This window comes from Halichoerus grypus, chromosome 5 (genome assembly GCF_964656455.1).
Source record: "Halichoerus grypus chromosome 5, mHalGry1.hap1.1, whole genome shotgun sequence".
Lineage (NCBI taxonomy): Eukaryota > Metazoa > Chordata > Mammalia > Carnivora > Phocidae > Halichoerus > Halichoerus grypus.
In genome coordinates, this window is record NC_135716.1 from 110,945,478 (window position 1) to 110,973,366 (window position 27,889).

A 27,889-nucleotide genomic window follows, 5' to 3' on the forward strand; every position below is an offset into this window, starting at 1 on the left:
AAGGAAATTGGATCAGTAATCAAAAACTTCCAAAGAAACAAAAGTCCAGGACCAGATGACTTCATTACAAATTCTACCGAACATTTAAGGAAGAATTAATATCAAACCCTTCTCAAACTCTTCCAAAAAAACAGAAGAGATGGGAACCCTTCCAAACTCATTTTATGAGGCCAGTGTCATCCTGATACCAAACTAGACAGGGAAGCCACAAGAAAAGTAAAGGCCAGTATCCTTGATGAATATAGATGCAAAATTCCTCAACAAAATAGCAGAAAAGCTGAATTCAATAATACATTAAAAGGATCATACACCATGATGAAGTAGGATTAATTCCATAGATGTAAGGATGGTAGGTTCACTATCTGCAAAAAAATCAGCGTGACACACCACATTAACAAAATGCAGGATAAAAATCTTATGATCATCTCAATAGATGCAGAAAAAACATTTGAAAAAAATCAACATCCTGTAAGACCAGGAACACTCTTGCCACTTTTTTTTTTTTAATGTTTTATTTATTTATTCATGAAAGTCAGAGAGAGGGAGAGAGGCAGAGGCAGAGGGAGAAGCAGGCTCCCCGCCTAGCAGGGAGCCCGATGTGGGACTCGATCCCAGGACCCTGGGATCATGACCTGAGCCGAAGGCAGACGCTTAACCATCTGAGCCACCCAGGTGCCCCACTCTTGCCACTTTTATTCAACATAGTACTGGAAGTCCTACCCAGAGCAATTAGTCAAGAAAAAGAAATAGGGCACCTGGATGGCTCAGTCGTTAAGCGTCTGCCTTCGGCTCAGGTCATGATCCCAGGGTCCTGGGATCGAGTCCCACATCGGGCTCCCTTCTCGGCAGGAAGCCTGCTTCTCCCTCTCCCACTCCCCCTGCTTGTGTTCCTGCTCTCGCTCTCTCTCTCTCGTCAAATAAATAAATAAAATCTTTAAAAAAAAAAAAAAGAAAAAGAAATAAAAGAGGCACCTGAGTTGCTTAGTTGGTTAAGCGTCTGACTCTTGATTTCGGCTCAGGTTATGATCTCAGGGTTGTGAGATCAAGCCCTGTGTCAGGCTCCACACTGGGCATCGAGCCTGCTTAGGATTCTCTCTCTCTTTCCTTCTGCCCCTCCCACTCCCTTCTCTCTCCCTCTGAATGAAAGAAAGAAAGAAAGAAAGAAAGAAAAGAGAAGAAAAGAAAAAGAAAAAAAAGGTATCCAAATTGGAAAGAAGCTGTATTTGCAGATCACATATTATATATAGAAAACACTAAAAACTCCATTAAAAATCGTTAGAATAAATGAATTCAGTAAAGTTGTAGGATACAAAATCAATATACTACCCAAAGCAATCTACAGATTCATTCAATCCCCATCCAAATTCCAATGGCATTTTTCAAAGAAATAGAACAATCCTAAAAATCTATATGGAACTAGAAAAGACCCCGAATATCTAAAGTAATCTTAAGAAAAAAGAAGAAAGCTGAAGGCATCACACTTCTTCATTTCAATCCATATTACAAAGCTATAGTAATAAAAACAGTATGGTACTGGTATAGAAATGTATACACAGATCAATGGAACAGAACAGACAGTCCAGGAATAAGCCCATGCATATAGAGCAAGTTAATTTATGACAAAGGAACCAAGAATACACAATGGGAAAAGCATAGTATCTATATAAATGGTGCTGGGAAAACTGGACAGTCAGATACAAAAGAATGAAACTGCATCACTATCTTACACCATATACAAAAATCAACTCCAAATGGACGAAACACTTAAATTTAAGTGTAACCATAAATCTCCTAGAAGAAAAAATAGGGGTTAAGCTACTTGACATCAAGCTTGGCAATAATTTTTTGGATTTGACACAAAAGCTAGGGCAATGAAAGCAAATATAAACAAATGGGACTATATTCAACTAAAAAGCTTCTACACAGCAGTGTAAACTATCAATAATAAAATGAAATGGCAACCTACAGAATGGGAGAAAATATTTGCAAATCATATATTCAATAAAGGGTGAATATCTGAAATATATAAAGAATTCATTCAACTCAAAACCCAAACAATCCAATTAAAAATCAGCAGAGGAACTGAACAGATATTTTTCCAAATAAGACGTACAAATGGGCAACAGATACAGGGAAAGGTGCTCAACATCACTCATCATCAGGGAAATGCAAATCAAAACCACAATGAGATATTACCTCACACCGGTGAGAACGGCTAGTATCAAAAAAAACCCACAAAAAAACAAAACAAAAAACAAAAACCACCAAAAACCCAGAGATAACAAGTGTTGGTGTGGGTGTGGCTACAAGGGAACCTCTGTGCACTGTTGGTGGAATGTAAATTGGGACAGCCACTGTGGAAAACAGTATGGAGGTTCTGCAAAAAATTAAAATTAGAACTACCATATGATCCTGCAACACCAGTTTTGGGTATATACACAAAGGGAATTAATACAGGATATCAAAGAGATATATGTATTCCCAAATTCATTCCTGGCAGCATTATAGCCAAAATAAGCAAACAACCAAAGTGTTCATCAGCAGATGAATGAATAAAGATGTGGTGTGTACATACACACAATGGAATATTATTCAGCCATGAGAAAGGACATCTTGCAATTTGTGACAACATGGATGGACCTTGAGGGCATTATGCTAAATTAAATAAAAGAGAGAAAGACAAATAGTTCATGGTATCATTTATATGTGGAGTCTTAAAAGAGAGAGAATCAAACTCAGAAACAGCAGATAGAAAAGGGGTTGCTAGGCAGTGGGGGAAATAGTGAGAGGTTTGTACAACCTTTTAGCTAGAAGATGGATAAGGTCTGAGGATCTAATGTATAACATGGTGACTACAGTTGGTAATACAGGTATTGTATAACTGAAATTTGCTAAGAGAGTAGAACTTAAAGGTTCTTACCAAAAAAATAAATAAATTAAAAAAATTTTAAGTTTGTGTTCGAACATTTATAAATTATTTCTCCTACGGTAATACATCATACTTATAATTCCTACATCCAGTGTCTTCTAAATAAAATGCTTTTTATTCAAACTGGTCGACATTTGGTCATATTTTCCTTTATGAACTATAAGGATGGGGAAAAAAGTCATAAATGTACTTTTTCATTGATGTGTTTTATGTACTTTTATATGTTTACTTACTTTAATAAGTAATGCTTCATTTGTAGCTTCAATTACTTCATTCCTATCTTGGACTTGTTGATGCAAATTGCTTACGGTGTCCTGAGCTTCTTCTAATTCCAGTTTTGCCTTCTCTAACTGTTCATTTAGTTGCTGAACAGAACTCTTTTGAGAGTCAGCAGAAATCTTCCACTTTGCATGGTTCTCTTGATGTGAAATCATCTACACAGCCCCAGAATTGAAAAAGAAAAGAAAAGAAAAAAATAGGGTGGGGTTGGTTTCAAAAACATTCTAATACTTCTCACTTCCATTTATACTGAAGTAAATTCTGTTCTTAGGTACAAACATCTGATTTCTCAACAAATAACCTATTAGAGGAAAAAAAGGAGAAGAAGAAACCTATGGTCTTAAATTACCTAATAACAGTTAACCAAATACAATGGGCTGTTTTTTTGATCCTGATTTGAACCACTTAACTATATAGACATTTTTGTGATAATTGGGAAAATGTGAACAAATGATGGGTAATTGATAATATTAAGGAATTACTGTCAATTTTTAATTGTAGTAATAGTATTGTGGTTATGTTTTTAAAAAACAGCTCTTATCTTTTAGAGATACTTATTGAAATGTTTACTGATGAAATAATGATGTCTGGGATTTGCTTCAAAATACAATGAGATATGTGGGGGAAGGGAAGTGAGTGAGGTTAAAGATATGGTGGACTGGCCAGGTTTTATGCCTCGTGTCCTGGTGTAGTTATGAACAGCACCCTTTTTCATTCTCAAAAGTATTTATTCCCTTTTAAAAAGAAATGGTCAACATAAGTATAGATGAAATCACATTGGCCACAAATTGATAATTACTAAAGTTGAATAATAAATCTAGGAGGATTTATACCATTCTTTCAAAATTTTCCATAATAAAAACTTTTTTTCTTTTTTAAGATTTTATTTATTTATTTGATAGAGACAGCGAGAGAAGGAACACAAGCAGGGGGTAGTGGGAGAGGGAGAAGCAGGCTTCCTGCGGAGCAGGGAGCCCGATGTGGGGCTTGATCCCCCCACCCTGAGATCATGACCTGAGCCGAAGACAGACGCTTAACGACTGAGCCACCCAGGCGCCCCATAATAAAAACTTTTTAAAAATCTATTTCTTATCAAAAATATCAGGGGAGGTGCCTGGATGGCTCAGTCGGTTGGGCGTCTGCCTTCGGCTCAGATCATGATCCTAGGGTCCTGGGATCAAGTCCTGCATTGGGTTCACTGCTCAGCGTGGAGTCTGCTTCTCCCTCTCCCTCTGCCTGCCACTCCCCCTGCTTGTGTTCTCTCTCTCTCTCTCTCGTAAAAATAAATAAATAAAATCTTTAAAAAAAATATCAGGGCTTTTGCAATTATTATTAAGTGACTTTTCTGACAATTCTGAAACCTGTAATTTTTTAAATGCTGTTAAAAATTATTTATCCTTTTTACTAATTCTGTTACTTTAATGACTTATTTCTTCATTTTTATATTCAAACAACATACATGCTTTAAAAATAAATCTTTGTCAAGTACCAAAGAGGATAAAAACATATTACAAATTTTTATATCTTACATATAAAACAATACCAAATATTAAACAACAGTAAAACCTATTTTTACAATTCATTTTATGTACTATCTGCTTATAATTTCAGAAGGCTTACAAAGCTTAAAGTAAAAAATTAGATAATAAGAAATAAAAGTAGAACAGAGAGACCACATATTAAAAGTGCAAAGAATACTTGCTGGTAAACACTTGAGCTGGACTAGTTATTACTGATGATCACCTGGGTTGAGTAGCTAATATTTATTTATTAAATAATTATGCTGAATCCAACAGCATTCCATTTGTCTTTAAAGACCAAGGATTTAAATCTCTTAGCCTGCTAACTGGATTCAGCTTGCAAATACGTTTTGTTTGGCAGACACAACGTTTTCAAAGAGATCAGAATCTAAACGCACTTAACCAAGACATGGTGACTACAAGCCCTACCAATCCCTCACAAAGATAGTCCCAAACTCCTTTGAAAGGAGTTTAATATAAATATAGTTGTAATCCTTGTCATATAGAAAAATGTTTTATTAGAAGTCCATAAGTAATTTAAGTCTAATACATACATTTTAGATATCTTTAGATGTAATTTTTAAAAAGACAAAAAGACAAGAAATGTAGCCGCACTGGGAAATATGAACCATGGGAATATCAGTGACACTGATGAGAATAAACTAAACGCCTTTGTAACAACAACAAAAAAGACAAGAAATGCTATTCTAATTGATAACACTGCTCATTTCTATAAAGGCTCAGGACATACAAGTAGATAAAAAGTATCAGGTTCTAATTTTGCCTCTCTAACTTACTATCAGAACAAATATTGTAAATTGCAAAGCATTATAAATTCATATCACATGAAACTACTTATGTTGTTTACAAAATATCTCCAGTTAGTTTTGGCAAGCGCTATTTAATAACTGATGATGATGACGGTGAGCCAGCCTCAGGTTTAAGAACTTTAACTATATTCATTTAATCCATTTAATTCATTTAATCCAGTTCTATGAGGTACATATGATTATTATGCCCATTTTAGACAGAGATGTTAATTGCTCAAGGTCACATAAGTGCTAAGTGGTAAGCTGAGATTTGGAACCAGACTGCCTGCCTCAAGAATTTAAGCTCTTAACTCCACAGTGTATTAGCTCACTGGATATGAAGTGAAAGTTATATTAAGCTACCAGAAATGAAGACCACAATGAGTTATTCTCTAATGAACATTTAGAAGCTAGACTTATACTTTTGTTCAGATAGTTCACTTTAGCAGGGAGTACTGGAACAAATTACATTTTTCTTTACCTCCAGATGATAAGCTTCTTTGAGAGATTCTACTTCTGCTGACAATTTCTTGATTTCTGCTTGCATTCTTGCTTCTAAATGAGCTTCACGTACTTGAGAAGCCCCCAATTCTTCAGCTAAATGGTGTCCATGAGCTTCCTTAAAAATGACATATTAAGGAAAGGTTGTTTGTTTGGTTATTATAGCTAAACCAATCACGTGCATTTATGGAAGTATTTTCATCTTTTTTTTAAATTTACTTGACAGAGAGAGAGCGAGCACAAGCAGGGGGAGCGGCAGGCAGAGGGAGAGGGAGAAGCAGGCTCCCCGCTGAGCTAGGAGCCCGATGTGGGGCTTGATTGCAGGACCCTGGGATCGTGACCTGAGCCGAAGGCAGCCGCTTAACTGACTGAGCCACCCAGGCGCCCCTGTATTTTCATCTTTTATAATACTATATAAGTGTTCATATACAAAGTTAACTTATTAAATAGTATACTTTAAAATCTAGACATTTAAGAGACTACAAATGGGACTGTATTAGTATATTGTTTATCATAATATAATACTTCACTAACCAATGCATTCCGTAAAACAAATAACCACAGCATGTTGAACTTTGGCAGGTAAGTCTACTCTAAGGTTTGCCTGTGCATTTTGTTCACCAGATGCACTGTTTGCTTATCAAGAGTCAGTTGTGGGGCGCCTGGGTGGCTCGGTCAGTTAAGCATCTGCCTTTAATGATCCCAGGGTCCTGGGATTGAGCTCTGTGTTGCCAGGCTCCCCGCTCAGAAGGGAGTCTGCTTTCCCCTCTGCCCTTCTCCCCACTGGTGAGTGCACGCATGCTGTCTCTCAAATAAATACATAAAATCTTTAAAAAAAAGAGTCAGTTGTGTATTTGTCCAAACCTATTTATGCTAGTTGTGCTTGTGATTATAATTATGCAATTCTAATATACATTATGTATGAACATTGAGGAAATATACATGCAAAAAGAAAGTTTTTATATGAAAAGAAAGTTTTTTGCTTTGAGACAGCTTAATGAATGAGTCATAAACATTTTTTACCCAATTAGAAGCAGCCAAATAGTTGTAAAATATTGTGGGAAACCCTATGTAAAATATAAGAGATGTTAAATTCTAATTGATTTACAAATGTCTTTTAATTCTTCTTCTACTTTAAAGAAACCAAAATTGGAAACAATAGATGAGGGAACAGGAGTATGGTTAATGCAAAAAGATTAGGTGGAATTCTAATCAAAGACCCTGCCCATACACACAAAAAGCAAGATTTGGTCCTAAATTAAAAGATTTACACATGAATATGTATTTAGAGTTTTGAGTTGAAATATTTTATTTTAAACTATCATTTTAACAAATCAGAACTATAGTGAGATACTACCTCAAAATGGCCAAAGATAACACAAGAAACAAGGATGCAGAAAAAGGTGTTAGCAAGGATGCAGAGAAAGGGGAACCCTCCTACACTGTTGGTGGGAATGCAAGCTGGTGCAGGCACTCTGGAAAACAGTATGGAGGTTCCTCAAAAAGTTGAGAATAGAGCTACCCTGTGACCCAGCAATTGCACTACTGAGTATTTACCCCAAAGATACAAACGTAGTGATCCGAAGGGGCACCTGCACCCCAGTGTTTACAGCAGCAGTGTCCACGATTGCCAAACTATGGAAAGAGCCCAGATGTCCATCGACAGATGAATGGGTAAAGAAAATGTGGTATTTATATACAATGGAATACTACTCGGCCATCAAAAAAATGAAATCTTGCCATTTGCAACGATGTAGATGGAACTAGAGGGTATTATGCTAACTAAGGGAAATAAGTCAATCAGAGAAAGACAGTTCTCATATGGTCTCACTGATATGTGGAATTTAAGAAACAAAACAGGATCATAGGGGAAGAGAGGGAAAAATAAAACAAGACGAAACCAGAGAGGGAGACAAACCGAGACTCTTAATCATAGGAAACAGAGGGTTGCTGGAGGGGAGGGAGGTGGGGGGATGGGGTAACTGGGTGATAGACATTAAGGGCACATGATATAATAAGCACTGGGTATTATATAAGACTGATGAATCACTGACCTCTACCTCTGAAACCAGTAATACATTATATGTTAATTAATTGAATTTAAATTTAAAAATGGAGAAAAAAGTAACTTTATTTTCTTTTTCAAGTTTCATTTAAATTCAAGCTAGTTTCAGATGTAGAATTTAGTGATTCAGCACTTACACACAACACCCAATCTCATCACAAGTGCCCTCCTTAATCCCTATGACCCGTTTAACCCATCCTCCCATGTACCTGCCCTCTGGTAACCATCAGTTCTCTGTAGTTAAGTCTCTGTTAATTGGTTTTCCTCTCTTCCCCCCCAACCCATGTTCATTTATTTTGTTTCTTAAATTATACATATGAGTGAAATCATATGGTATTTGTTTTTCTCTGACTTATTTCACTTAGCATAATTCTCTCTAGCCCTAGCCATGTCATTGCAAATGGCAAGATTTCATTCTTTTTTATGGCTGCATAATGTTCCATTTTATCTATATACTATATCTTCTTTATCCATTTATCAGTTGATAAACATTTAGGCTCTTTCCATAATTTGGCTATTGTAGGTAATATTGGTATAAACATCAGGGTGCCTGTATCCCTTTGAATTAGAATTTTTGTATCCTTTGAATTAATACCAAGTAGTGCATTGCTGGATCCTCAGTTCTATTTTTACCTTTTTGAGGAACCTCCATACTGTTTTCCAGAGTGGCTGCACCAGCTTGCATTCCCACCAACAGTGTAAGAAGATTCCCCTTTCTCTACATCCTCGCCAACATCTGTCGTTTCCTGACTTGTTAAATTTAGCCATTCTGACTGGTGTGAGGTGGTATCTCATTATGGTTTTGATTTGTATTTCCCTGATGCTGAGTGCTGTTGAGCATTTTTTCATGTTAAACTGTCACTTTAAATAATTGCCCACTTTCATTCACTTTTTTGATTAATTGAGCTTACCTCATCCACATAAAATCAATTGTACTATACTTAGATACTACTGATAAGGACAGAGATGAGATAAAAGTAGATAGCTTCCTAGGAGCTTTTCCTAGGAGACTTCCAAATGCCAACATATTCTAATAAAAATTCCTTATATATTCTTTTTTTAAAAAAAAGATTTTAGAGGGGCTGGGGTTACTTAGTTGGTTGGGCGTCTGCCTTTGGCCTGTGTTCCCAGGGTCCTGGGATTGGGTCCTGTGTCAGGCTCCCTGCTCAGCGGGGAGTCTGCCTTTCCCTCTGCCTCTCCCCCTGCCCATGCTTGCTCTCTCTTTCTCACTCTTAAATAAATAAGATCTTTCAAAAAAAGATGTAATTTATGAACCTATTAAAAAAAAGATTTTATTTATTTATTAGAGAGAGAGAGCACAAGCATGAGTGGGGGAGGGGCAGAGGCAGAGAGAGAGAAGCAGACCCCCCGCTGAGCAGGGAGCCTGACGCAGGGCTTGATCCCAGGTCATGACCTAGTCCAGGGCAGACGCTTAACCAACTGAGCCACCAAGGCACCCCCCCTTATATATTCTTTATTAGTCTAACCAACCAGATGTGTGAATAAAAGCATTGTTTACCAAAATTAAATGTAAAGATACTTTAATGCAATTCCTATACTATATTAGTAAGCATAATAAAAAGCAGAAGACTCACAGGCACTTTTCTAAAACTCAATAAATACATTTTTCTCAAAGTCTAAGTAATTAACCCAAGGATATCAATCTAAGTATTTTTAAGCAAAATTGTTAACCTTCTACCAAATACTGGGGAAATACAATTTATATTATTGTTCTTGCTATTAAAAGCACTTTCTCTCCCTAAGGGTTCTGGACTACAGATTTCATAACAGTTATAAATTTAGATTTCACTTTTAACAGTAGCTACAAATGTAAAAATTTTACTCAAAAAAGATTAGCTTTGGGGCTCCTGGGTGGCTCAGTTGTTAAGCGTCTGCCTTTGGCTCAGGTCATGATCCCAGAGTCCTGGGATCCAGCCCCATGTAGGGCTCCCTGCTCTGCGGGAAGCCTGCTTCTCCCTCTAAAAGTACTTTGTAACTTAATTTATTGAAAACTAATTAGTTTGGCCAAAACTCATTTCTGAAGGTCTTCCTACTTATATTACTAGGCTACACTAAATATAACATTTTTCTTCGTAAAATTTTAGTAAAATATACATAACATAAAATTTACCACTTTAACCAGTTTTAAGTGTAAAATTCAGTAGTATTAAATACATTCAGTGTGTGTAACAGTTAATATAATCTACAATTTAAAAAAAGTAAATGCTAAAATTTTAAAGATTTTTAGTAAGGTAAAATTATTTAGAATAGGGATTACTTTTTCTTTAGAGAGTTGCTTTATTTCCTCCAGTTCACTTGACAGCCTTTCTACCTCTCTCTGTGCTTGGACTTGTTGACGACGAGCCTCCAACAATTCTGCATGAGAGTTCTGCATCTGCTCTCGAGTTAGCCTCAATTCTTGCTCCATATCTATGGCCTCCTTGTACTGAGTTGCAATGTACTGTTCCTGTTCTTTCATAACCTGAAATACACAAGATATTTGTAGGTTTCAAAATGAAATGATATAGATAACCTATTTCTTATTCTGATTTCTCTTTTAATTAATTTCCCCAACCCAACTCGATCTCTATAAAATTTAACACACAATATCATCCACTGTGAAACTGATACTCAGAAAATGTTTTTTTTTCCTTTTTAATGATAAGAAAATGTACTATAATAAATCTGGGACTAACTGGTATATTTTGCATGACTAATGTGCAAGCTGTATAAACCTTTATCATTATGACTATAACGTGGCAGAATACATAATATAAAGAGACAAAAGAAGCTAATACCTGATTATCCATTTCACAGATGGAGAATATATTGGCACGAATAACCAAAACCCACCATTAATCCACATGTTTGGGTTAAGGTCATGAGCTTATTCTCTGTAAAAGTAAAATCTGCCACTGGGACTGCTATTCCTTCTGAAACATTTCTACATTACTCAGTTAAATCCCTAGTAAAGTATTGTGTTCTTAGAGAAAAAAAAAATTAGTGAAAAGTTAGTTCTAAATTAGCTCGGTGAGGGATATTAGAAGGTAGGTAATTGACTTTAGGGCTGATAAGAAGGAAAGAAATGAGTACAAATCATTAGGACCCTGATGTCTGGAATGGGGACGTTGGGTCCAACTGTATTATATAGCAGTATAAATCTCATGTAAATATTTTTAGTCAGCCTTTGTTAGGGAACATGAAATGACTGGGCCAGTAATCATTTTCTTTTCCTTGGGGCCCAAACTTGCTCTCACAGACCCTGCTTAATTTATGTATATAATTCGACAAATATTTATTCATAATTACTATGTGATATGTGCTGTTTTAGGTATTGAGGACTTAGGCGTGAGCAAATGAGACAAAGTGGCTACCCTTAAGGATATTATATCCTACTGGAGGAGACAGATAATGAAACACAATAAAGAGCTATATGTGAAGTTTTAAAGTTGAGTATAGTATTTAAAAACAAAAAAGTTACATATATGAGAGCTCTTGGAAGCAAATTCACTTTTTAAAAAGGCAAGTGGGTAGAATGGGTTCACCAGTCAACACACATGCAAACTGGTAACACAAAGTCATCAAACTTCATCTGGCAACTAACTCAATGTATTTGGTCTCAATAATGTACAATTATTATCTGTTCATTCATTCTCTGGATGGAGTTCCTCAAGGACAAACGAGTGTATCTTATTAATACCTGTATCTCCAGCTCTATTACATAGTAGGTTCTCAATAAATATCTGTTGGCCAAGTAAGCACATATCGTGGGTTTACTATGTGAGAGATACCATGCCAATGCCCGTAGGCAGTATAAAGTAAGATGATGTCCTTGCCTATAATTGGAACATCAGAGTAAAATATTTAAAAAGATCAAAGAAACCAATAATTATCTGACACAAATAATTAGCCTAAAAATACTTATGGCACAGTTTCTATATTTTAAAACCAACCAGTTTAAAACAAAGATTTGTATCACTTTTTAGATAATATTACTCTGTTCCTTAGGCAGAAAATAATGTGCTTACATTTTCCATTTCTTTCATCTTTTGTTGTGTTCGTTCATTTTCTTTTTTCAGTTGACTTATCTCCTGTTCATTCTGTAGCATTATAAACTCTTTTTCTCGAAGCTGTTCTTTGGAATTTTGCAATTTTTCATTCAGACTTTCTATCTGAATTTTAAACAGAGCAATATTAATGTAACTAAGGAAAAATAGCTGTTTAATCATAAATGCAGTCCAAGTAAGTCAAACACATATACAATAGCAAAATATAAAAATGTGTTTTTCTTAAGACCACCGTAACTCAGACATTAATATCAGAATTCTTATCCTTAATAAGATGCTTACTTGTATACCTAAAATATACTAAAAGAGATGAAAATCTCAATCACATTTGTATAAGAAAGGAAAATTAGAGTACATTAAAACAACAGATGTTACATGACCTCACAAGTAATTTTATAGGTAATATGTACAAGAGGTGAAAAATATAGGTAGTGAAAACAAAGTCCTCTTCCCACTGTGTTTCTTCCTTAGAGGCAACCACAGTTAAGAGAATTACAAATCCTTCCAGAGATACTTTATACATATTCAAACATGCACACATGATGATAAATATGTGGACACACTGAGACAAGAAAAACTACATTCGAAATAACAGTAAGAGGGTAATCATCAGGGGCTAGGGAGTGAGGAAAATGAGGAAATGTTGTTCAAAGCATATAAGGTTTTGGTTATACAGGTTGAGTAAATTCTGGAAACCTAACGTACAGCATATGACTATAGTTAGTAACACTGTATTGTATACTTGAAATTTGCTAAGAGAATAGACCTTAAGCATTCTCAGAAAAAATAAATAATTAAAATAATTGAAGTGACGGATATGTTAATTAGCTTGATTGTGATAACTACTCCACAGTGTAAATATATATCAAACATGTTGTACACCTCAAATATATGCAATTTCCGTCATTTATATGTCAATAAAACTGGGGAAAAATAAGAGGAGAAAAATGAATTTACTTATTTATTTATTTTTTAAAGATTTTATTTTTTTTTTGACAGGGAGAGAGAGAGACAGTGAGAGAGGGAACACAAGCAGGGGGACTAGAAGAGGGAGAAGCAGGCTTCCCGCTCAGCAGGGAGCCCTACACGGGGCTCAATCCCAGGACCCTGGGATCATGACCTGAGCTGAAGGCAGACGCTTAATGACTGAGCCAGCCACCCAGGTGCCCGAGAAAAATGAATTTAAAGTAGCATGTACAAGGTGATTAAAATTATGTAGTATTGGGGTGCCTGGGTGGCTCAGTCATTAAGCGTCTGCCTTCGGCTCGGGTCATGATCCCAGGGTCCTGGGATCGAGCCCCGCATCGGGCTCTCTGCTCCGCGGTAAGCCGGCTTCTCCCTCTCCCACTCCGCCTGCTTGTGTTCCCTCTCTTGCTGTCTCTCTGTCAAATAAATAAATAAAATCTTTAAAAAAAAAAAAAAAGTAGTATTGTATGTATTCTATAAAAAAGCCGTATTATGTGAATAATAGATGCTTACAGTTAAGGAGTTATTTTCCAAAACAATATAAAATATGTAATTTTAAATAATTTACCTGTTTGTTGCATTCTTTAAGTTCCAATTCTGATTTCTCCAGAGTACCCTCTAATTTAATTATTTTCTGTTCCATTTCTCCCCTGTGCTCACGAATAGTCATATCCAAATGTGTAACCTAAATACAAAAGTAACATTTTTTTTTTATTAACATAAAATGTATTATTTGTTTCAGGAGTACAGGTCTGTGATTCATCAGTCTTACACAATTCACAGTGCTCATCATAGCACATACTCCCCCCAATGTCCATCACCCAGCCACCGCATATCTCCCACCCTCCTCCACTCCAGCAACCCTCAGTTTGTTTCCTGAGATTAAGAGTCTCTGATGGTTAATACAAAAGTAACATTAAGGGGTGCCTGGGTGGCTCAGTCATTAAGCGTCTGCCTTCAGCTCAGGTCATGATCCCAGGGTCCTGGGATCGAGCCCTCCATCGGGCTCCCTGCTTGGCAGGAAGCCTGATTCTCCTCTCCCACTCCCCACTTGTGTTCCCTCTCTTACTGTGTCTCTCTCTGTCAAATAAATAAATAAAATCTTAAAAAAAAAAAAGTAACATTAAGCTATTACTCGACTTTATTCTAATGTGAAAAATTGTGTGCTTAGATGTGTCTTAAAATTGTTTACAGTAGGTATAACTGAAACATAAACTCACCTCAAATTATTTTACAAAATGAGAAAAATATTCATTGCTTATTAATACTGAGTCTTAAGGCTCATATGTATTACATAAACTTAAAGAAAAGATACAACTATGTTCATAAATAACAAATAAATGATTTAGACTTCATTTTATGCTAAATAAAAGCTGCTAAATACAATGCAACATAACAAAAATTGTGGAATGCAGAAAAAGCAGTGTTTGGAGGAAGATGTACAGCACTGAATGCATGTATTAGAAAAGAAGAAAGACCTGAAATCAATCACTTAAGCTACCACTTTGGGAAACTAGAAAAAGAAGAAGAAATTAAATCCAAAGTAAGCAGAAGAAAAGAAATAATAAAAATTAAAGCAGAAATCAGTAAAATTAAAATTAGGAAATCAACAGAGAAAATCAACAAAACCAAAAGCTGATTCTTGAAAAGATCAATAAAATCAATATGCCTCTAGCCAGGCTAAGAAAAAAAGAGAGAGGACACAAATTACTAATTTCAGAAATGAAAGAGAAGACATTACTAAAACTCTCATAGACATTAAAAGGATAATAAGGAATACTATAACAACTCTCTGACCACAAATTTAATAAAACTAATGAAACAGACCAATTACTTAAAAGACAGAATCTACCAAAACTCACACAGGAAGAGACAATCTAAATAAGCTTATATATATATTAAAGAAAGTAATGATTAATAACTTTCCCAAACAGAAAGCAGCAGGTCCAGATGGGCTCACTGGTGAATTCTACCAAAATCTAAGAAAGAAATTATACCAATTCTCTGCAATCCAATTCAGAAGACAGAAGCAGAGGAAATACTTCTAACTCATTCTATGAGGCCAGTATTACCCTAATACCAAAACCAGAAAAAGACATTTCAATACATCTTCATGATAAAAACTCTCAGTAAACAAGGAATAGAAGGGAACTTCCTCAACTTAATAAAGAATATCTATAGAAAAACAACAGGCTAGCATCATACTTAATGGTGAGAAACTCAAAACGTTCCCACTAAGAACAGATACAACTCAAGGATATTCTCTCTTACTACTGCTTTTCAACACTGTTCTAGCAGTCCTAGCTAATGCAATAAGACAAGAAAAAGAAATAAAAGATACACATATTAGAAAGGAATACAAAACTATGTTTGTTTATAGATGACATAATCATCTAGGTAGAAAATCCAAAAGATTTGACAAAATAATTCCTAGAACTAATAAGTGATTATAGCAGGACTGAAGGATACAAGGAGTACACAAAATCAGTCACTTTCCTATATACCAGCAATAAACAAGAGGAATTTGAAATTTAAAACATAATATGATTTACATTAGCACTCCCCAAAACAAAATACTTAGGTATAAATCAAGCTAAATATATCAAGATCTACAGAGAAACTACAAAACTCTAATGAAAGAAATCAAAGAATTAAATAAATAGAGAGAGTCCTTATTCATGGATAGGAAGACTCAATATTTTCAAGATTCAAGATGTCAGTTCTTCCCAACTAAATCTAAACATTCAAGGCAATTCCAATCAGAATTCCAGCAAGTTAATTTGTGGATATTGACAAACTGATCCTAAAATTTACATGGAGAGGCAAAACACCCAGAATATCCAACATGATAACTGAAGAAGAACCAAGTTGGAAGAGTGACATTACCTGACTTCAAGACACTAAAAAGCTACAGTAAACAGACCTTGGTACTGGCAAAACACAGGTGAATAAATAATTGTACAGAATAGAATCCAGAAACTAAATATGTTAATTAACCTTTGACAAAGGAGCAAAGGCAATACAATGGAGAAAAAATAGTCTTTTCAACAAATGGTGCTGGAATAAGTGGACAACGACATGCAAAAAAAATGAGTCTACACCACACCCTTCACAAAAATTAACTCAAAATGGATCACAGACCTAGATGTAACTTGAAAACTATAAAACTTCTATAAGATAACATAGAGGAAAGCCTTGGATGACCTTGGGTGATGACTTTTTAGATGCAAAGCCAAAGGCATAATTCATGAAAGAAATAATTAATAAGCTGGATGTCATTAAAATTAAAAACTTCTGGGGCGCCTGGGTGGCTCAGTTGGTTAAGCAACTGCCTTCGGCTCAGGTCATGATCCTGGAGTCCCAGGATTGAGTCCCACATCGGGCTCCCAGCTCGGCAGGAAGCCTGCTTCTCCCTTTCCCACTCCCCCTGCTTGTGTTCCCTCTCTCGCTGTCTCTCTCTCTGTCAAATAAATAAATAAAATCTTTAAAAAAAAAAAAAATTAAAAACTTCTGCTCTGTGAAAGCCAATGTCAAAAGACTGAATTAAAGCCACAAACTAGAATAAAATATTTGCAAAAGACACATTTGAAAAAGGACTTGTTTCCAAAATATACAAAGAACTCTTAAAATTCAACAGTAAGAAAACAAACAACTCAATTAAAAAATGAGCCAAAGACTGTAACAGACACCTCACCAAAAAAGATATACAGATAGAAAATAAGCACAGGAAAATACCCTCCATATCATATGATGTCATCTGAGAAGTGCAAATTAACCAGGAGATACCACTACACACTAATTAGAATGGCCAAATCCAAAACAGTGACAACACCAAATGCTAGCCAGGATGTGGAGCAACAGGAATTCACAGTCATTGCTGGTAAGAATGCAAAATGGTAAAAGCCACTTGGGAACACAGTTTGGAAGTGTCTTATAAAACTAAACATACTCTTACCATATGATCCAGCAATCATGCCCCTTGGTAATTACCAAAAGGAGTCAAAAACTTATGTCCACACAAAAACCTGCACACAGATGTTTATAGCAGCTTTATTCATTTAATTGTCAAAACTTGGAAGCAACCAAGATGCCCTTCAGTAGGTGAATGGATAAGTAAACTGTAGTACATCTAGACAATGGAATATTATTCAGTGCTAAAAGAAATGAGCTATCAAGTAACAAAAAGATGTGGAGAAAACTTAAACGAATATTATTAAGTGAAAGAAGCCAATATGAAAAGACTATGTACTATATGATTTCAACTATATGACATTCTGGAAAAGGCAAAATGATGGAGACAATAAAAAAGATCAGTGGTTGCTAGGGATGGGGGAAGAGGAAGAAGGATTAAGGTGGAGCAAAGAAAATTTTTAGGGCTTGAAAATACCCTGGATGATACCATAATGATGGATACATGTCATTAAACATTTGTCCAAACCCACAGAATGTATGCACCAAGAGTGAATTGTAATGTAAATTATGGAGTTTGGATGATTATAATGTGTAGATTCCTCAACTATTATTAAACGTACCACTTGGGTGGGGAATGTTGATAATGGGGAAGGCTGTGCATTTATTATTTATTTATTTTTTGGAGTAAAACAAGATTTCATTGTTGACAAGGTTACTTTTGATTTGCAGAAATTCTTTTGGTTTTTCCCTGCACTCCCCCATTCAATCTTGACTGCCACAATGAGACAGACAGAAAGCGCGAGGACACTTTTCTCTTGCATCTCTAGTGGAAACCTTAGCAGCAGACAGGAACTGCTCCAAGGGCTGTGCATTTATGGTAGCAAGGTGTATATGGGAAATCTCTGTACCTTCTGCTCAATTTCACTGTGAACCTAAAACTGATCTAAGAAAGTCTTTAAAAAAGATGCCTTTTGAATAGTTTTGTTCCTCCAACAAACACACTATTAAAGGAGTTACAATAACTCCTTTAATCCCGTTGTCTTGGGATATGCAATAATGTAAGAGATCAAAAAGTTCAGATACTAAGCTAACCTTCATTCTCAAAAATTGACTTTCTATAAAAATAGCAAGATGGGGGCACCTGGGTGGCTCAGTTGTTAAGCATCTGCCTTCAGCTCAGATCATGATCCCAGGGTCCTGGGATGGAGCCCCGCATAGGGCTCCCTGCTCAGCAGGAAGCCTGCTTCTCCCTCTCCCACTCCCCCTGCTGGTGTTCCCTCTCTCACTGTCTCTCTCTGTCAAATAAATAAATAAAAATCTTAAAAAAAAATAGCAAGATGAAGAAAGATGACATATTTCTAATTTTTTATATATTAATGTGCACAGAAAAACATATATGCTTTAAAAAGGTCCATTTTACCAAAAAGTGGTGATCTCTAAAACCCTGCATAATTGTACTATAACAGAAAATTTCATTAAATATAATTAAGAAAACCAACTTGAGCTGCTCTTTGCTTTAGTTCCCAATTTCTCTCCTTAAGTGCCTGATCCATTTCAAGGAGTTCTTGCTTTTTATCTTCATTCTCCATCTTGCATTCTCTGCAATTTATCAAAGGAAAAAGATCAAAGCAAATAGTAGGAATATTATAGTTTTAAAAAATTAAGTCGATTGGGTTAGCGTCCTATAAGCTAAAAGTGATAAAATATATGCCATTATTTCTGACCTTTGAAAGGGCTCAAATTAAAGAAATACTGAATAAAGAAAATGACTGGTACCAATAGTTACTTTAATAAAGTATTCTCAAAAGGCAAAAGTTAACTCAAACACTACTACTGTAGACAATTTAAGCTAAATGTTAAAGTACTCCCAAGATATAAAACTGAATCAGTATAAGAATTTTTAAAATATGTCCATATTTTTCATTTACAGATCAGGGGAGCATTTGAAAGTCGTTTCCATATACTAGCTGTGAGTTTATTACAGTTGAATGAGGCATTTATCTCATGGTTGGTATCTCTGATATCCACAGCTCAGTCAATGACCACTGTGTTTCTCATGGGAATTTTACTCAAATGACGCCTTACATATAGTGAAGTATTGAAGTCTAATATAGAAACATTTTTTTTTGTAAACTCTAGCTCTCCTAAAACCTTAACTTATTTATAATTTTATATTATAAAAATGCTTAATACTGACACAACTTTAAGACTTCTAATACTCAGATCAGAGAATGCAATCAAAGAATTTTAATTTGGAACTCTATGTTTTGATATGACAAAGGCTAAAAATGTTGTTGATCTCGAAAATCTTCATATAGTTTTCCAGACTTAAATATGAACAATATTGAACAAAGGTACTGATTTTAAAAAGCAGATTGTGAATTTCTTTAATGAACTATTTACTATTCTCTTAAAAGTCTCAACAGTTAGGGGTGCCTGGGTGGCTCAGTCAGTTGAGTGACCAACTCTTGATTTAGGCTCAGGTCATGATGTCCAGGGTCATGGGATCAAGCCCCTCATCAGGCTCTGCACTCAGTGCAGAGTCTGCTTGTCCCTCTCCCTCTGCTTCTCCCCCCTGCTCACAGGCTCTCTCTAAAATAAATAAAATAAATAAATAAATAAATAAATAAATAAATAAATAAATAAAATCTTTTTAAAAAGTTTCAGCAGTTATAAAATACAAGGCTACATTAATAAGTTATTATGAAATGAATTCTAAAGATAATTGTATAAGTGAATAGCTGAGTTTCCAAAAATTCAGCTATCAGCTAGAATTTAAGATTTCATTTTTACTTCTTTCATCTACTCATTCACTTAACCATTTAGCAAATATTTATTGGATGCTTCCTATACATCAGGCCTCTATGTACTGTGAGTTTAATAGCCAACAAGATAGATATCCTTCATCACATGGAGCATACATACTAATAGGTCCAGTAGAGAAGACAGACTATAAATAATAAACAACAAAAAAAATAAATTGCTATGTTAGAGCATTAAAGACAGTGATGAGATAGTGCCTGGGTGGCTACTTGAGAGTAGGCGGTCAGAAAAGGGCCCTCTGAGGTAATATGAAGGGCAAGAAGTTGGCCATTCAACCATTATTTCAGGCCAAAGAAACAGCTACAGCAAAGTCAAAAGGTAGGAAAAATTTACTAAGTTTTAAGTACCAACAAAAAGGCCAGGAGAAAAGGGAACAATACGAAATGAGGCCAGAGAAACAGGTAGGAACCCTGTCATCTAGGGCTTTGTATTCCATGATAAGGAGCTTGGCTTTTTTTTTTTTTTAATCGTGGTAAAATACATATAATATTTACCATTTTAACCATTTACCATTTTAATCACTTTAAAGTGTACAGTTCAGTTACGTTAAGTAAATTCACAATGTTGTGTAACCATCACCACTATTTCCAGTACTTATTCATTACTCCAAATGAAAATTTCACACCCATCTGCAGTTATTTTCCATTGTCCCACCCCCTAGTTCCCAGCAACCATTAATCTGCTTTCTATCTCTACGTATTTGCTAATTCTGGATATTTCATGTAAATGGAATTATATAAACATATCTGGTTTATTTCATTTAGCCTAATATTTTCAAGGTTCATCTATGTTGTAGCAGATATCAGTACTTTATTCCTTTTCATGGCTGAATAATATTCCCTATATGGATATATCACATTGTGTTTATCCATTCAACTACTGATGAATATTTGGGTTGTTTCCATTTAGTGGCTACTGTGAATAGAGTTGCTATGAACATTTATACATCATTTTTTTTTAACATGATGTTTTTAATTCTTTTGGGTAAATAACTAGGAGTAGAATTAATGAGTTACATGGTAATTCTATATTTAACTTATTAACTATGCCAAACTGTTTTCCACAGGCAATTGTATCATTTTAGTTTTCCAACATCAATGTAGGAGGGTTCCAATTTCTCTACACACTTGCTAACACTTGTTATTTTCAGTTTTGGGGTTTTTTGTTTATTTTTATCATGGTCATCTGAGAGGGTGTGAAGCAGTATCTCACTGCAGTTCTGATTTACATTTCCCAAGAAGCTTGGATTTTATTCTGAGTATTTTGGGAAGCCACTGGAAGGGTTAAGTAGGGACACAATATAATCTGATTTATGTGTTAAATAATAAACTTAAGTCCATTTCTGTTATGTTTTAAATCATAAACTTACTCCATAAACTGAAATGGACTTTGGGGAGGGTCTGGCATTTAAGCTGGGAGACCATTAGGGAAACCACAGCAACAGACCAGGTGAGAGATGATGATGTCTTATGCTAAGGTGGTAACAGAAAAGAGGCCAAGAAATCAATGGATTTCAGAATATGTTTTCGAAATAAAGTTGACATGAATTCCTAATAGGTTGGATGAAAAAAGAGACAGGCAAAGAGATAAGACTAATCTTTCAGATTTCTGGTTGGAGCAACTGCATGATTCTGAGATGGAGGAAGGGTAGGGTTATGAAGAAAAAAAAAAGAGTCGTGTTTTGGCCAAGTTTAAGATGCCATTACTAGAGGTCATTACTAGAGATGTGGGTTTGGAAGTCTGACATACAGTATTTAAAGTTATATGAAATTTACTAAGAATGAATTTGTGGGTAGAAAAGAGACAGGGTCCTGCACTGAGTCATGGGATACATCTAAGTTCCTGGGTCCTCTTGCTGCTCTCTGTCCTGTCATCCCACATTTCACATCCTGGTTTGTAATTCTGTTTTCCTTTCTGGAATCTATTTCCCACACCTTGGTTCTCGTCTGGCTCTCCACCCCCACTCACCATAGATGTGTGCTGGAACAGCATTTTATGCTATCATTGCTAATCTAAGAACCCAGATTTTAGAGTTGGACAAACTTGTGTTTAACTCCCTTCTCTGGACCTGATTATGTGACCTTGGGTATTTTACTTAATTTTCTCAAGCCTCAGTTTTCTCAAGTATAAAAAGGTGGTAATATGTATATGATAGGTTTATTGTAAAGAAATGAGTCAGATCATACAGGAAGCCCCTGGCATAATCCTGGCACAAAATAAGGTCTTAATACAAAGAAAACACTGTCATTATTAACATTATTTTGCTATTAACCACTGCTGTGTGCTGTTCCAATCATTTTTTACCACTATATAATATACGAGAGGGTGAAAATATAATGTCCAAAGACCAAGGATAGAAATATTAGTCATGAGGAATGGCTGAATTAGTTAGATGGAGCATGGGACAGGCTGACTGGGACGAACAACAGTGAGCCAAAGACAGTTGAGAAATTTAGACATCTAGAATTAAACAGTAAACTTTACTGTATGACCCAAGAAGTCAGAGTAATAAAGTGAAATACCTGTAATTGTGGTATCATTTCTTACTATTTAACACACCTGAGTTCAGCTGTGAGATCCTTTATAGTAGTGTATTTTTCCTCTAATGATAACTGAGCCTTCTGTAGCACATCTCTCAACTCCTGCAGTTGTCTTAAAGTACTTTTTAACTCTCCATGCGCATTTTGGAGTTCAGACTCTAATGCTTCCCGTTTCTGCAAAGCTTCTGTTAGTTCAGTTTCAGTGTGGTGCTGTAATTTTTCTAATTCCTTCACTGTTAAAAGGAAAAAATAATTTTAGAACTACATAAAAACAATCTGTTATTAAAAATTTGTAAATAATTATAATTAAGAATATCCAATTTTATTCATCTACAAGAGGCAAAAACTGACCACTCATTGTCCCTTCCAGTCCTACTAACCCAAATTCTCACTTTATTATTCTACTTTTTAAATATAAATATATAGGCAGATAAGCTCAGCTAACGTGTTGCTTACCAGAATTTGTCTTCTTATCTAGTTCTGTCTTTGTCTGTTCTAAGATCATGTCTAACTGAGAGAGATGCATTGCTTTATTTTCTCCATCTCTTTTTAGGTACATTATTTCTTTTTCCATTTTAGAGAGTTCTTCTCTGTACTGATCCATCTCAAGTTTTACTTGCCTAGTTAAAAACAAAAAATAAAACAATTAATAAACAATAATTTGGAAACCTAAAAGCCAACTGACTTGTCTCTGACTAAACAAAATCTGCAAGTTATATAAGGGCAAATATCAGCAAAACATCTAGTCAGAATACTAGGTCACACTTAGGTCATATTATTAAAAATGCTCCAACTAAAAGATTGTAATTCTGCACCAATTATGTACCACTAGGTACGACCGTACTACCTGGTAATATTTAGCAAGGCTAGCCGTCTTTTCAATCTAACTACAGTTAGCTTGTGAAAAGCTTTGTATACTGAGCACATCCATGGATAGGTATCTCATTCATCTGGAATTTCTGTTATCTGCAACACAGAAAATAAGGAAGCCAAGCAATCAAAATATTCACCATAATGACAATACTACTCATAGGAGAATCAAGTCAGTTATTTTTATTCAGACCTTTATTATTTATGTTATCCTTTTTAGCTTTACAAGGGACTAGAGATTTCCAGACTAGTGCAACTTTCTTGCTTTACAGATGAGGAAACTGGAAGCTTAGTGACTCGTCTGGGATAAGACGAATAGTTATTAACAGTGAGAGAATCAGGTTTACTAACTTTCAGTCAGTCCTGAGCTTATTCCAACATGGAAGATCCTCTACCGATAGACAAATCAACATAGTGAAAGAAAGTTTTAGGTCCATTTGTTGGTAACTCCAAAGTGATATTCACTAAGTAAACAAGTGCTAATATTAGCCTCAATAGAACTGATTCTCTTTGAATCAATATTTTTTGTTGTTGTTGTTCTTTAGGTCTTTGATATTTTGTAAATTGAGTCCGCAAGCGGGAACATTTTTTTTGTAAATGCAACTTAGACAACTGTGGATTTGTTCAAGAGGTTTTTAATCTGATGTCCATGAGTGAACTTGAGGAGAACTATAAAACTCCTAAAACAATATGCAAAATTATGTATACATATGAAATTATGAATTTAAAGTAAGACTGGTCAGTGTGCTTATATTTTCCTCCAGCTTCTCTAAAGATACAAGCATGGAGTAGTGTGAGTTGGATTTTTAGTGCTGTGTAGAAAAAAGTGAGAGAAGGGTAAGAGAGTTGCAAGTAGATGCAAATCATTGATTTTAATGACTGACTAGAATTTAAGCTGGGTAAAGAAAGGAGAGGACATCAGAGAATGAAACAGTGGTGGAACTGATGAATTAAGTCCTGGTGAGATCAAAGAATTGTTGAATTTGGGGTATTAAAGGGAATCAGGTGATAATAGAGGTATAGATGCTTAATATTCAGGTTACAGAAAAACTGGAGATATTGGAAACGATAAGATCTAGAATAAATCATGTGAGTGAGTGGCTGAGGTATGATAGGGCTCAAGATCATTAGAGGAGAGGAATCTTTAAGATGAGAAGGTAACATCTCAGAAGGATCAGCTAACAGATACTGAAATCCTCAAGAATAATGACAGGAGTGGTGTTGGAGGAAGCAATAGTACATCAGGTGGCCTGTAGGTGTCAGCAACAGTGAGGGATGATATGGTCTGAAGACCAGAGGTTCACAGAGTATGGTATACTATTCCATATCTCAACCCTGTGAGGTACAAGAACTGTGGGAAAAAATTTTTACTTTAGAGGGCTGCAGGACAAGAAGCAAAGTCCTCAGGGAAGAGTAAGACTTCTGTTAAAGCAAGAGAAAAGAAGTAGGCAATATAGAGAATGTCTTTCAGGATGGACTGTGAATTCCAGAGGACAAGTAGAAGTCTCAGAAGTTGGGATAAGCTGAGAGAAGAAAACAGTATACATGGTGAGGTTTGGGGAATTAGTATGAGAGATGACTGTTGACCTGGAAATACACAGCTTCTTGTGGTGTCTGGCATAAGCAAGGATAAAGTTACTATGTAACTATTCAAGTAGACACTGGTGGTGAGGCTGTTTTGTGGGAGACACCAGACAATGGAAGAAAGAAGGTCTGAGAACTGTAATCTTAGTCTTAAACACAGGGCAATCCTCTTGACCCAGCTGAGAGAGTTGACATCTAGAAAAGAAACTTGCTACTCAATGCACAAGGCCTGATCTTTACTCCTGTCAGTGGGAGAGAGGGAACCTGGGGACACAGTGTTTTAGTTCAAGTGCCTAATTCTTGACTCCTGCTGGTAGCATGGTGGGTTAATTATGAGAGTATTATTAATTATGTAAACTCTTGTAGACAAAGCATAAGAGGTCTGGGGAAGCTAGGGAATGCTTTCAGCTTATGGGTCCCTTTCTTAACCAATTAACTATTGATTCCTGGGCCCAGCTCAGCCAAATTAAATCAGAATCTTAGAGGTGAGACCTAGCCATCAGTACTTTTTAAAGCTCCTCAGGTAATTTTAATGTTCAGTTAAGGTTCAGAACCACTGCTGTATTCTATTAAGTTACTCTTTCCCATAAACAGTTAGACACCATGAAAGTTTTAAATGAGGAGATCTTTGCCTAAAACTTTTAATACTATTCACAATTTAATATAACACAACAGTTGCTGAGTGCCTATGAGGTATAGGGAACTATGCTAATTGTTGTGGGAGGACCCTAAAATAAACCAGAAATTATTTAGGCCTTAAGGAACTTATAATACAATAGGAGGATAAAGGATTTTAAACTATAATACAAAAAAGGCATAAAGAAGGATATAAAGGTACAAACAAAATGCTAATAACACAGGCTGTGAAGAAATTAAATCCTTGAGCAAATGCTTCACTTAAGATTATCTGATATTGAAATTCAGGTAACTACTGATGTTGAAATAGGAAGAGAAAAAGTAACATATTCATTTTACCTGGCAGTACCAGTAAGCTCAATAACTTTTTGCCTTTTCAAATCAGCTTCATGTGTGGCTGCTTCACATTTCTCCTCCATTTTTCTCAACTTTTCAGCTGAACTTTCCCTTTGTTTTTGAAGCTCTTGTTCCAGTTTCGATACCTTGTAAAAATAAGTTTAAGTATTTTAAGTTCAGTCACATTTTTTGGAATGTGTCACATAACAGTCTTTGGAAGAAAAAAATATATATAAATATGTAGTCTAGCCTATCATTCAGTTTCAAGATGTATTATAAAACTCAAAGTACAGACCAGAAAGCAAATGCTTTGGAAATAAAAAAGCAAAACTTAACTTCGTGGAAGATATTTCATTCATATACCTATTTATAGAAGTAGCCACATCGTAACATTAAAATAGGATTTACAAGAATTGAACAAAATAATGGTAAATGTTTCCCCTCTCATTATCCCCATGTGAAATGTTTTCTTTGCTTGTCAAACTATGTTGCTTTCCTTCTTCACAAACTGGCTCATTCATTGAAGGATTTCTAAATTCCCAACTGCCCTCAAATGTTACTACTTGCATTTGCTCCTATTCATTATTTCCTCTGTTCTCCTATAGTGACGGAGGTATTTTTCCTCCTATATAAGTCAAATTGCTTCACTGGTGTCCTGGATTCATTTTCTCAGGAACCTATCCACTTTCTCAGGAACTCATACTATTGACTATCACTACTCTCTCCTTCTGGCTTCTTTATATTAGCATTTAAACATGTTCAAGACATTCCCATCATAAAAAACTACCCAAACCTCTACCTCCTCCAACTACCACCACCACCCTTTCTTTCCTCCTCTTCAAAGCCCAATTTCTCAGTTTTCTATGCTTGTTGTATCATCTTCTCACTTCTCATTCATTCCTCAACCCAAAGCAATTTAGCCATTTTCTATAGAAACTGAGCAATGTCACTAATGACCTCCATGTTGATAATTCTAGTGGACATTTCTCAACCCTCTTTCTACTTGATATTGATCTCAGCAGCCCATGACACCAATGATCATTCTTAATTTCATGAAATACTTACTTTGGCTTCTATGTACCATATCTCACAGACATCTGCCCAAGTCAATCTTCTCACCTCTCATTCTGTATTTTCTCCCTAGTTAATCTCAGCCACTCCATGTTTTCAATGAACATTTACATGACTGTGCTCTTCAAGTTAATCTCTGGCTAATGACTTTAATATCCTCTCTGCTCTTCTAAAACCTCTCACTAGAGAACTGAATACAGATTATAAGTTATTAATATCCACACCTCTAACTCAAGTTTCAAGAATAAAATTAAAATAGTACCCAGTGTAAAAACTAAAGGGAATCACCAAAACCCATCCACTCTGTGTTTTATTAAATAGCACACTCATAAGCAGAAAGAATCTAAAGATGAGTAATAATCTGAAAGAATCTAACATGGAATCTATGCATAGAGGAATATGAATGAAAGGCACAAAGAGAATACTGTATACAATGGAAAACTTACTCCAAATACTACAGAAATTTTTAGATATAAACTTCTTTAGACCCTCAAGGAAGTTAAAGAACATATAAAAATCTCTTAAAACAAAGATCAAGAAGAAAAAGAATTTACCAAATGAAAAATATAAATGAACTGGTAGATTTAAGGGGGGAAGAAAAGAGAGAGAACCATAAAATCATTATGGAAATGAAAATGACTTCAGAAAGAACAAGAATTTTAATCAATTCTACAAGCCAGAGACAACAACAAGGGACTTAGGAAGTGGGAATCAAACACAGGTAAGATGAAGAAATGCTTCCAGATGAAGCTGAACAACAAGCATAGCAAGCAAGAGGTCTAGACTTTAACAAAAGGGATGGAGAGCCACAGAACAGCTGTCTCTAAAAAAAAAGAAAATAGAGAATACCTGCCTGATATGTTTGAATGTATTGAGGGATTCTTTAGTTGCACTGGAGAGGCTGAGGATGAATTCAGAATATGTAGATAAAAAGCCATCCAAATGACAAAAGGTGAGGTGTTGTGAGATTACAGGGAACTA

General features: G+C 35.4%; 1 protein-coding gene and 1 non-coding gene across 7 annotated transcripts in view; both read right to left on the reverse strand.

Moving 5' to 3' along the window:
- The window catches only part of CCDC18 (coiled-coil domain containing 18), a 107,657-nt gene that overhangs the window by 19,981 nt on the left and 59,787 nt on the right, over positions 1–27,889 (reverse strand). For all 6 annotated transcript variants that reach the window (XM_078072744.1, XM_078072743.1, XM_078072748.1 and 3 more), the window contains 9 exons: positions 25,841–25,983; positions 22,868–23,031; positions 22,431–22,644; positions 18,548–18,647; positions 13,705–13,821; positions 12,132–12,275; positions 10,382–10,585; positions 6,019–6,156; positions 3,163–3,363 (listed from right to left, as the gene is read on the reverse strand). In XM_078072744.1, coding sequence (XP_077928870.1) covers positions 3,163–3,363; positions 6,019–6,156; positions 10,382–10,585; positions 12,132–12,275; positions 13,705–13,821; positions 18,548–18,647; positions 22,431–22,644; positions 22,868–23,031; positions 25,841–25,983 — 1,425 coding nt within the window. The remainder of the gene's footprint in view (positions 1–3,162; positions 3,364–6,018; positions 6,157–10,381; positions 10,586–12,131; positions 12,276–13,704; positions 13,822–18,547; positions 18,648–22,430; positions 22,645–22,867; positions 23,032–25,840; positions 25,984–27,889) is intronic.
- Positions 17,795–17,920, reverse strand: LOC118542863 (small nucleolar RNA SNORA31). The gene has a single exon (XR_004920813.1). It is a non-coding gene; the product is annotated as a small nucleolar RNA SNORA31 (small nucleolar RNA).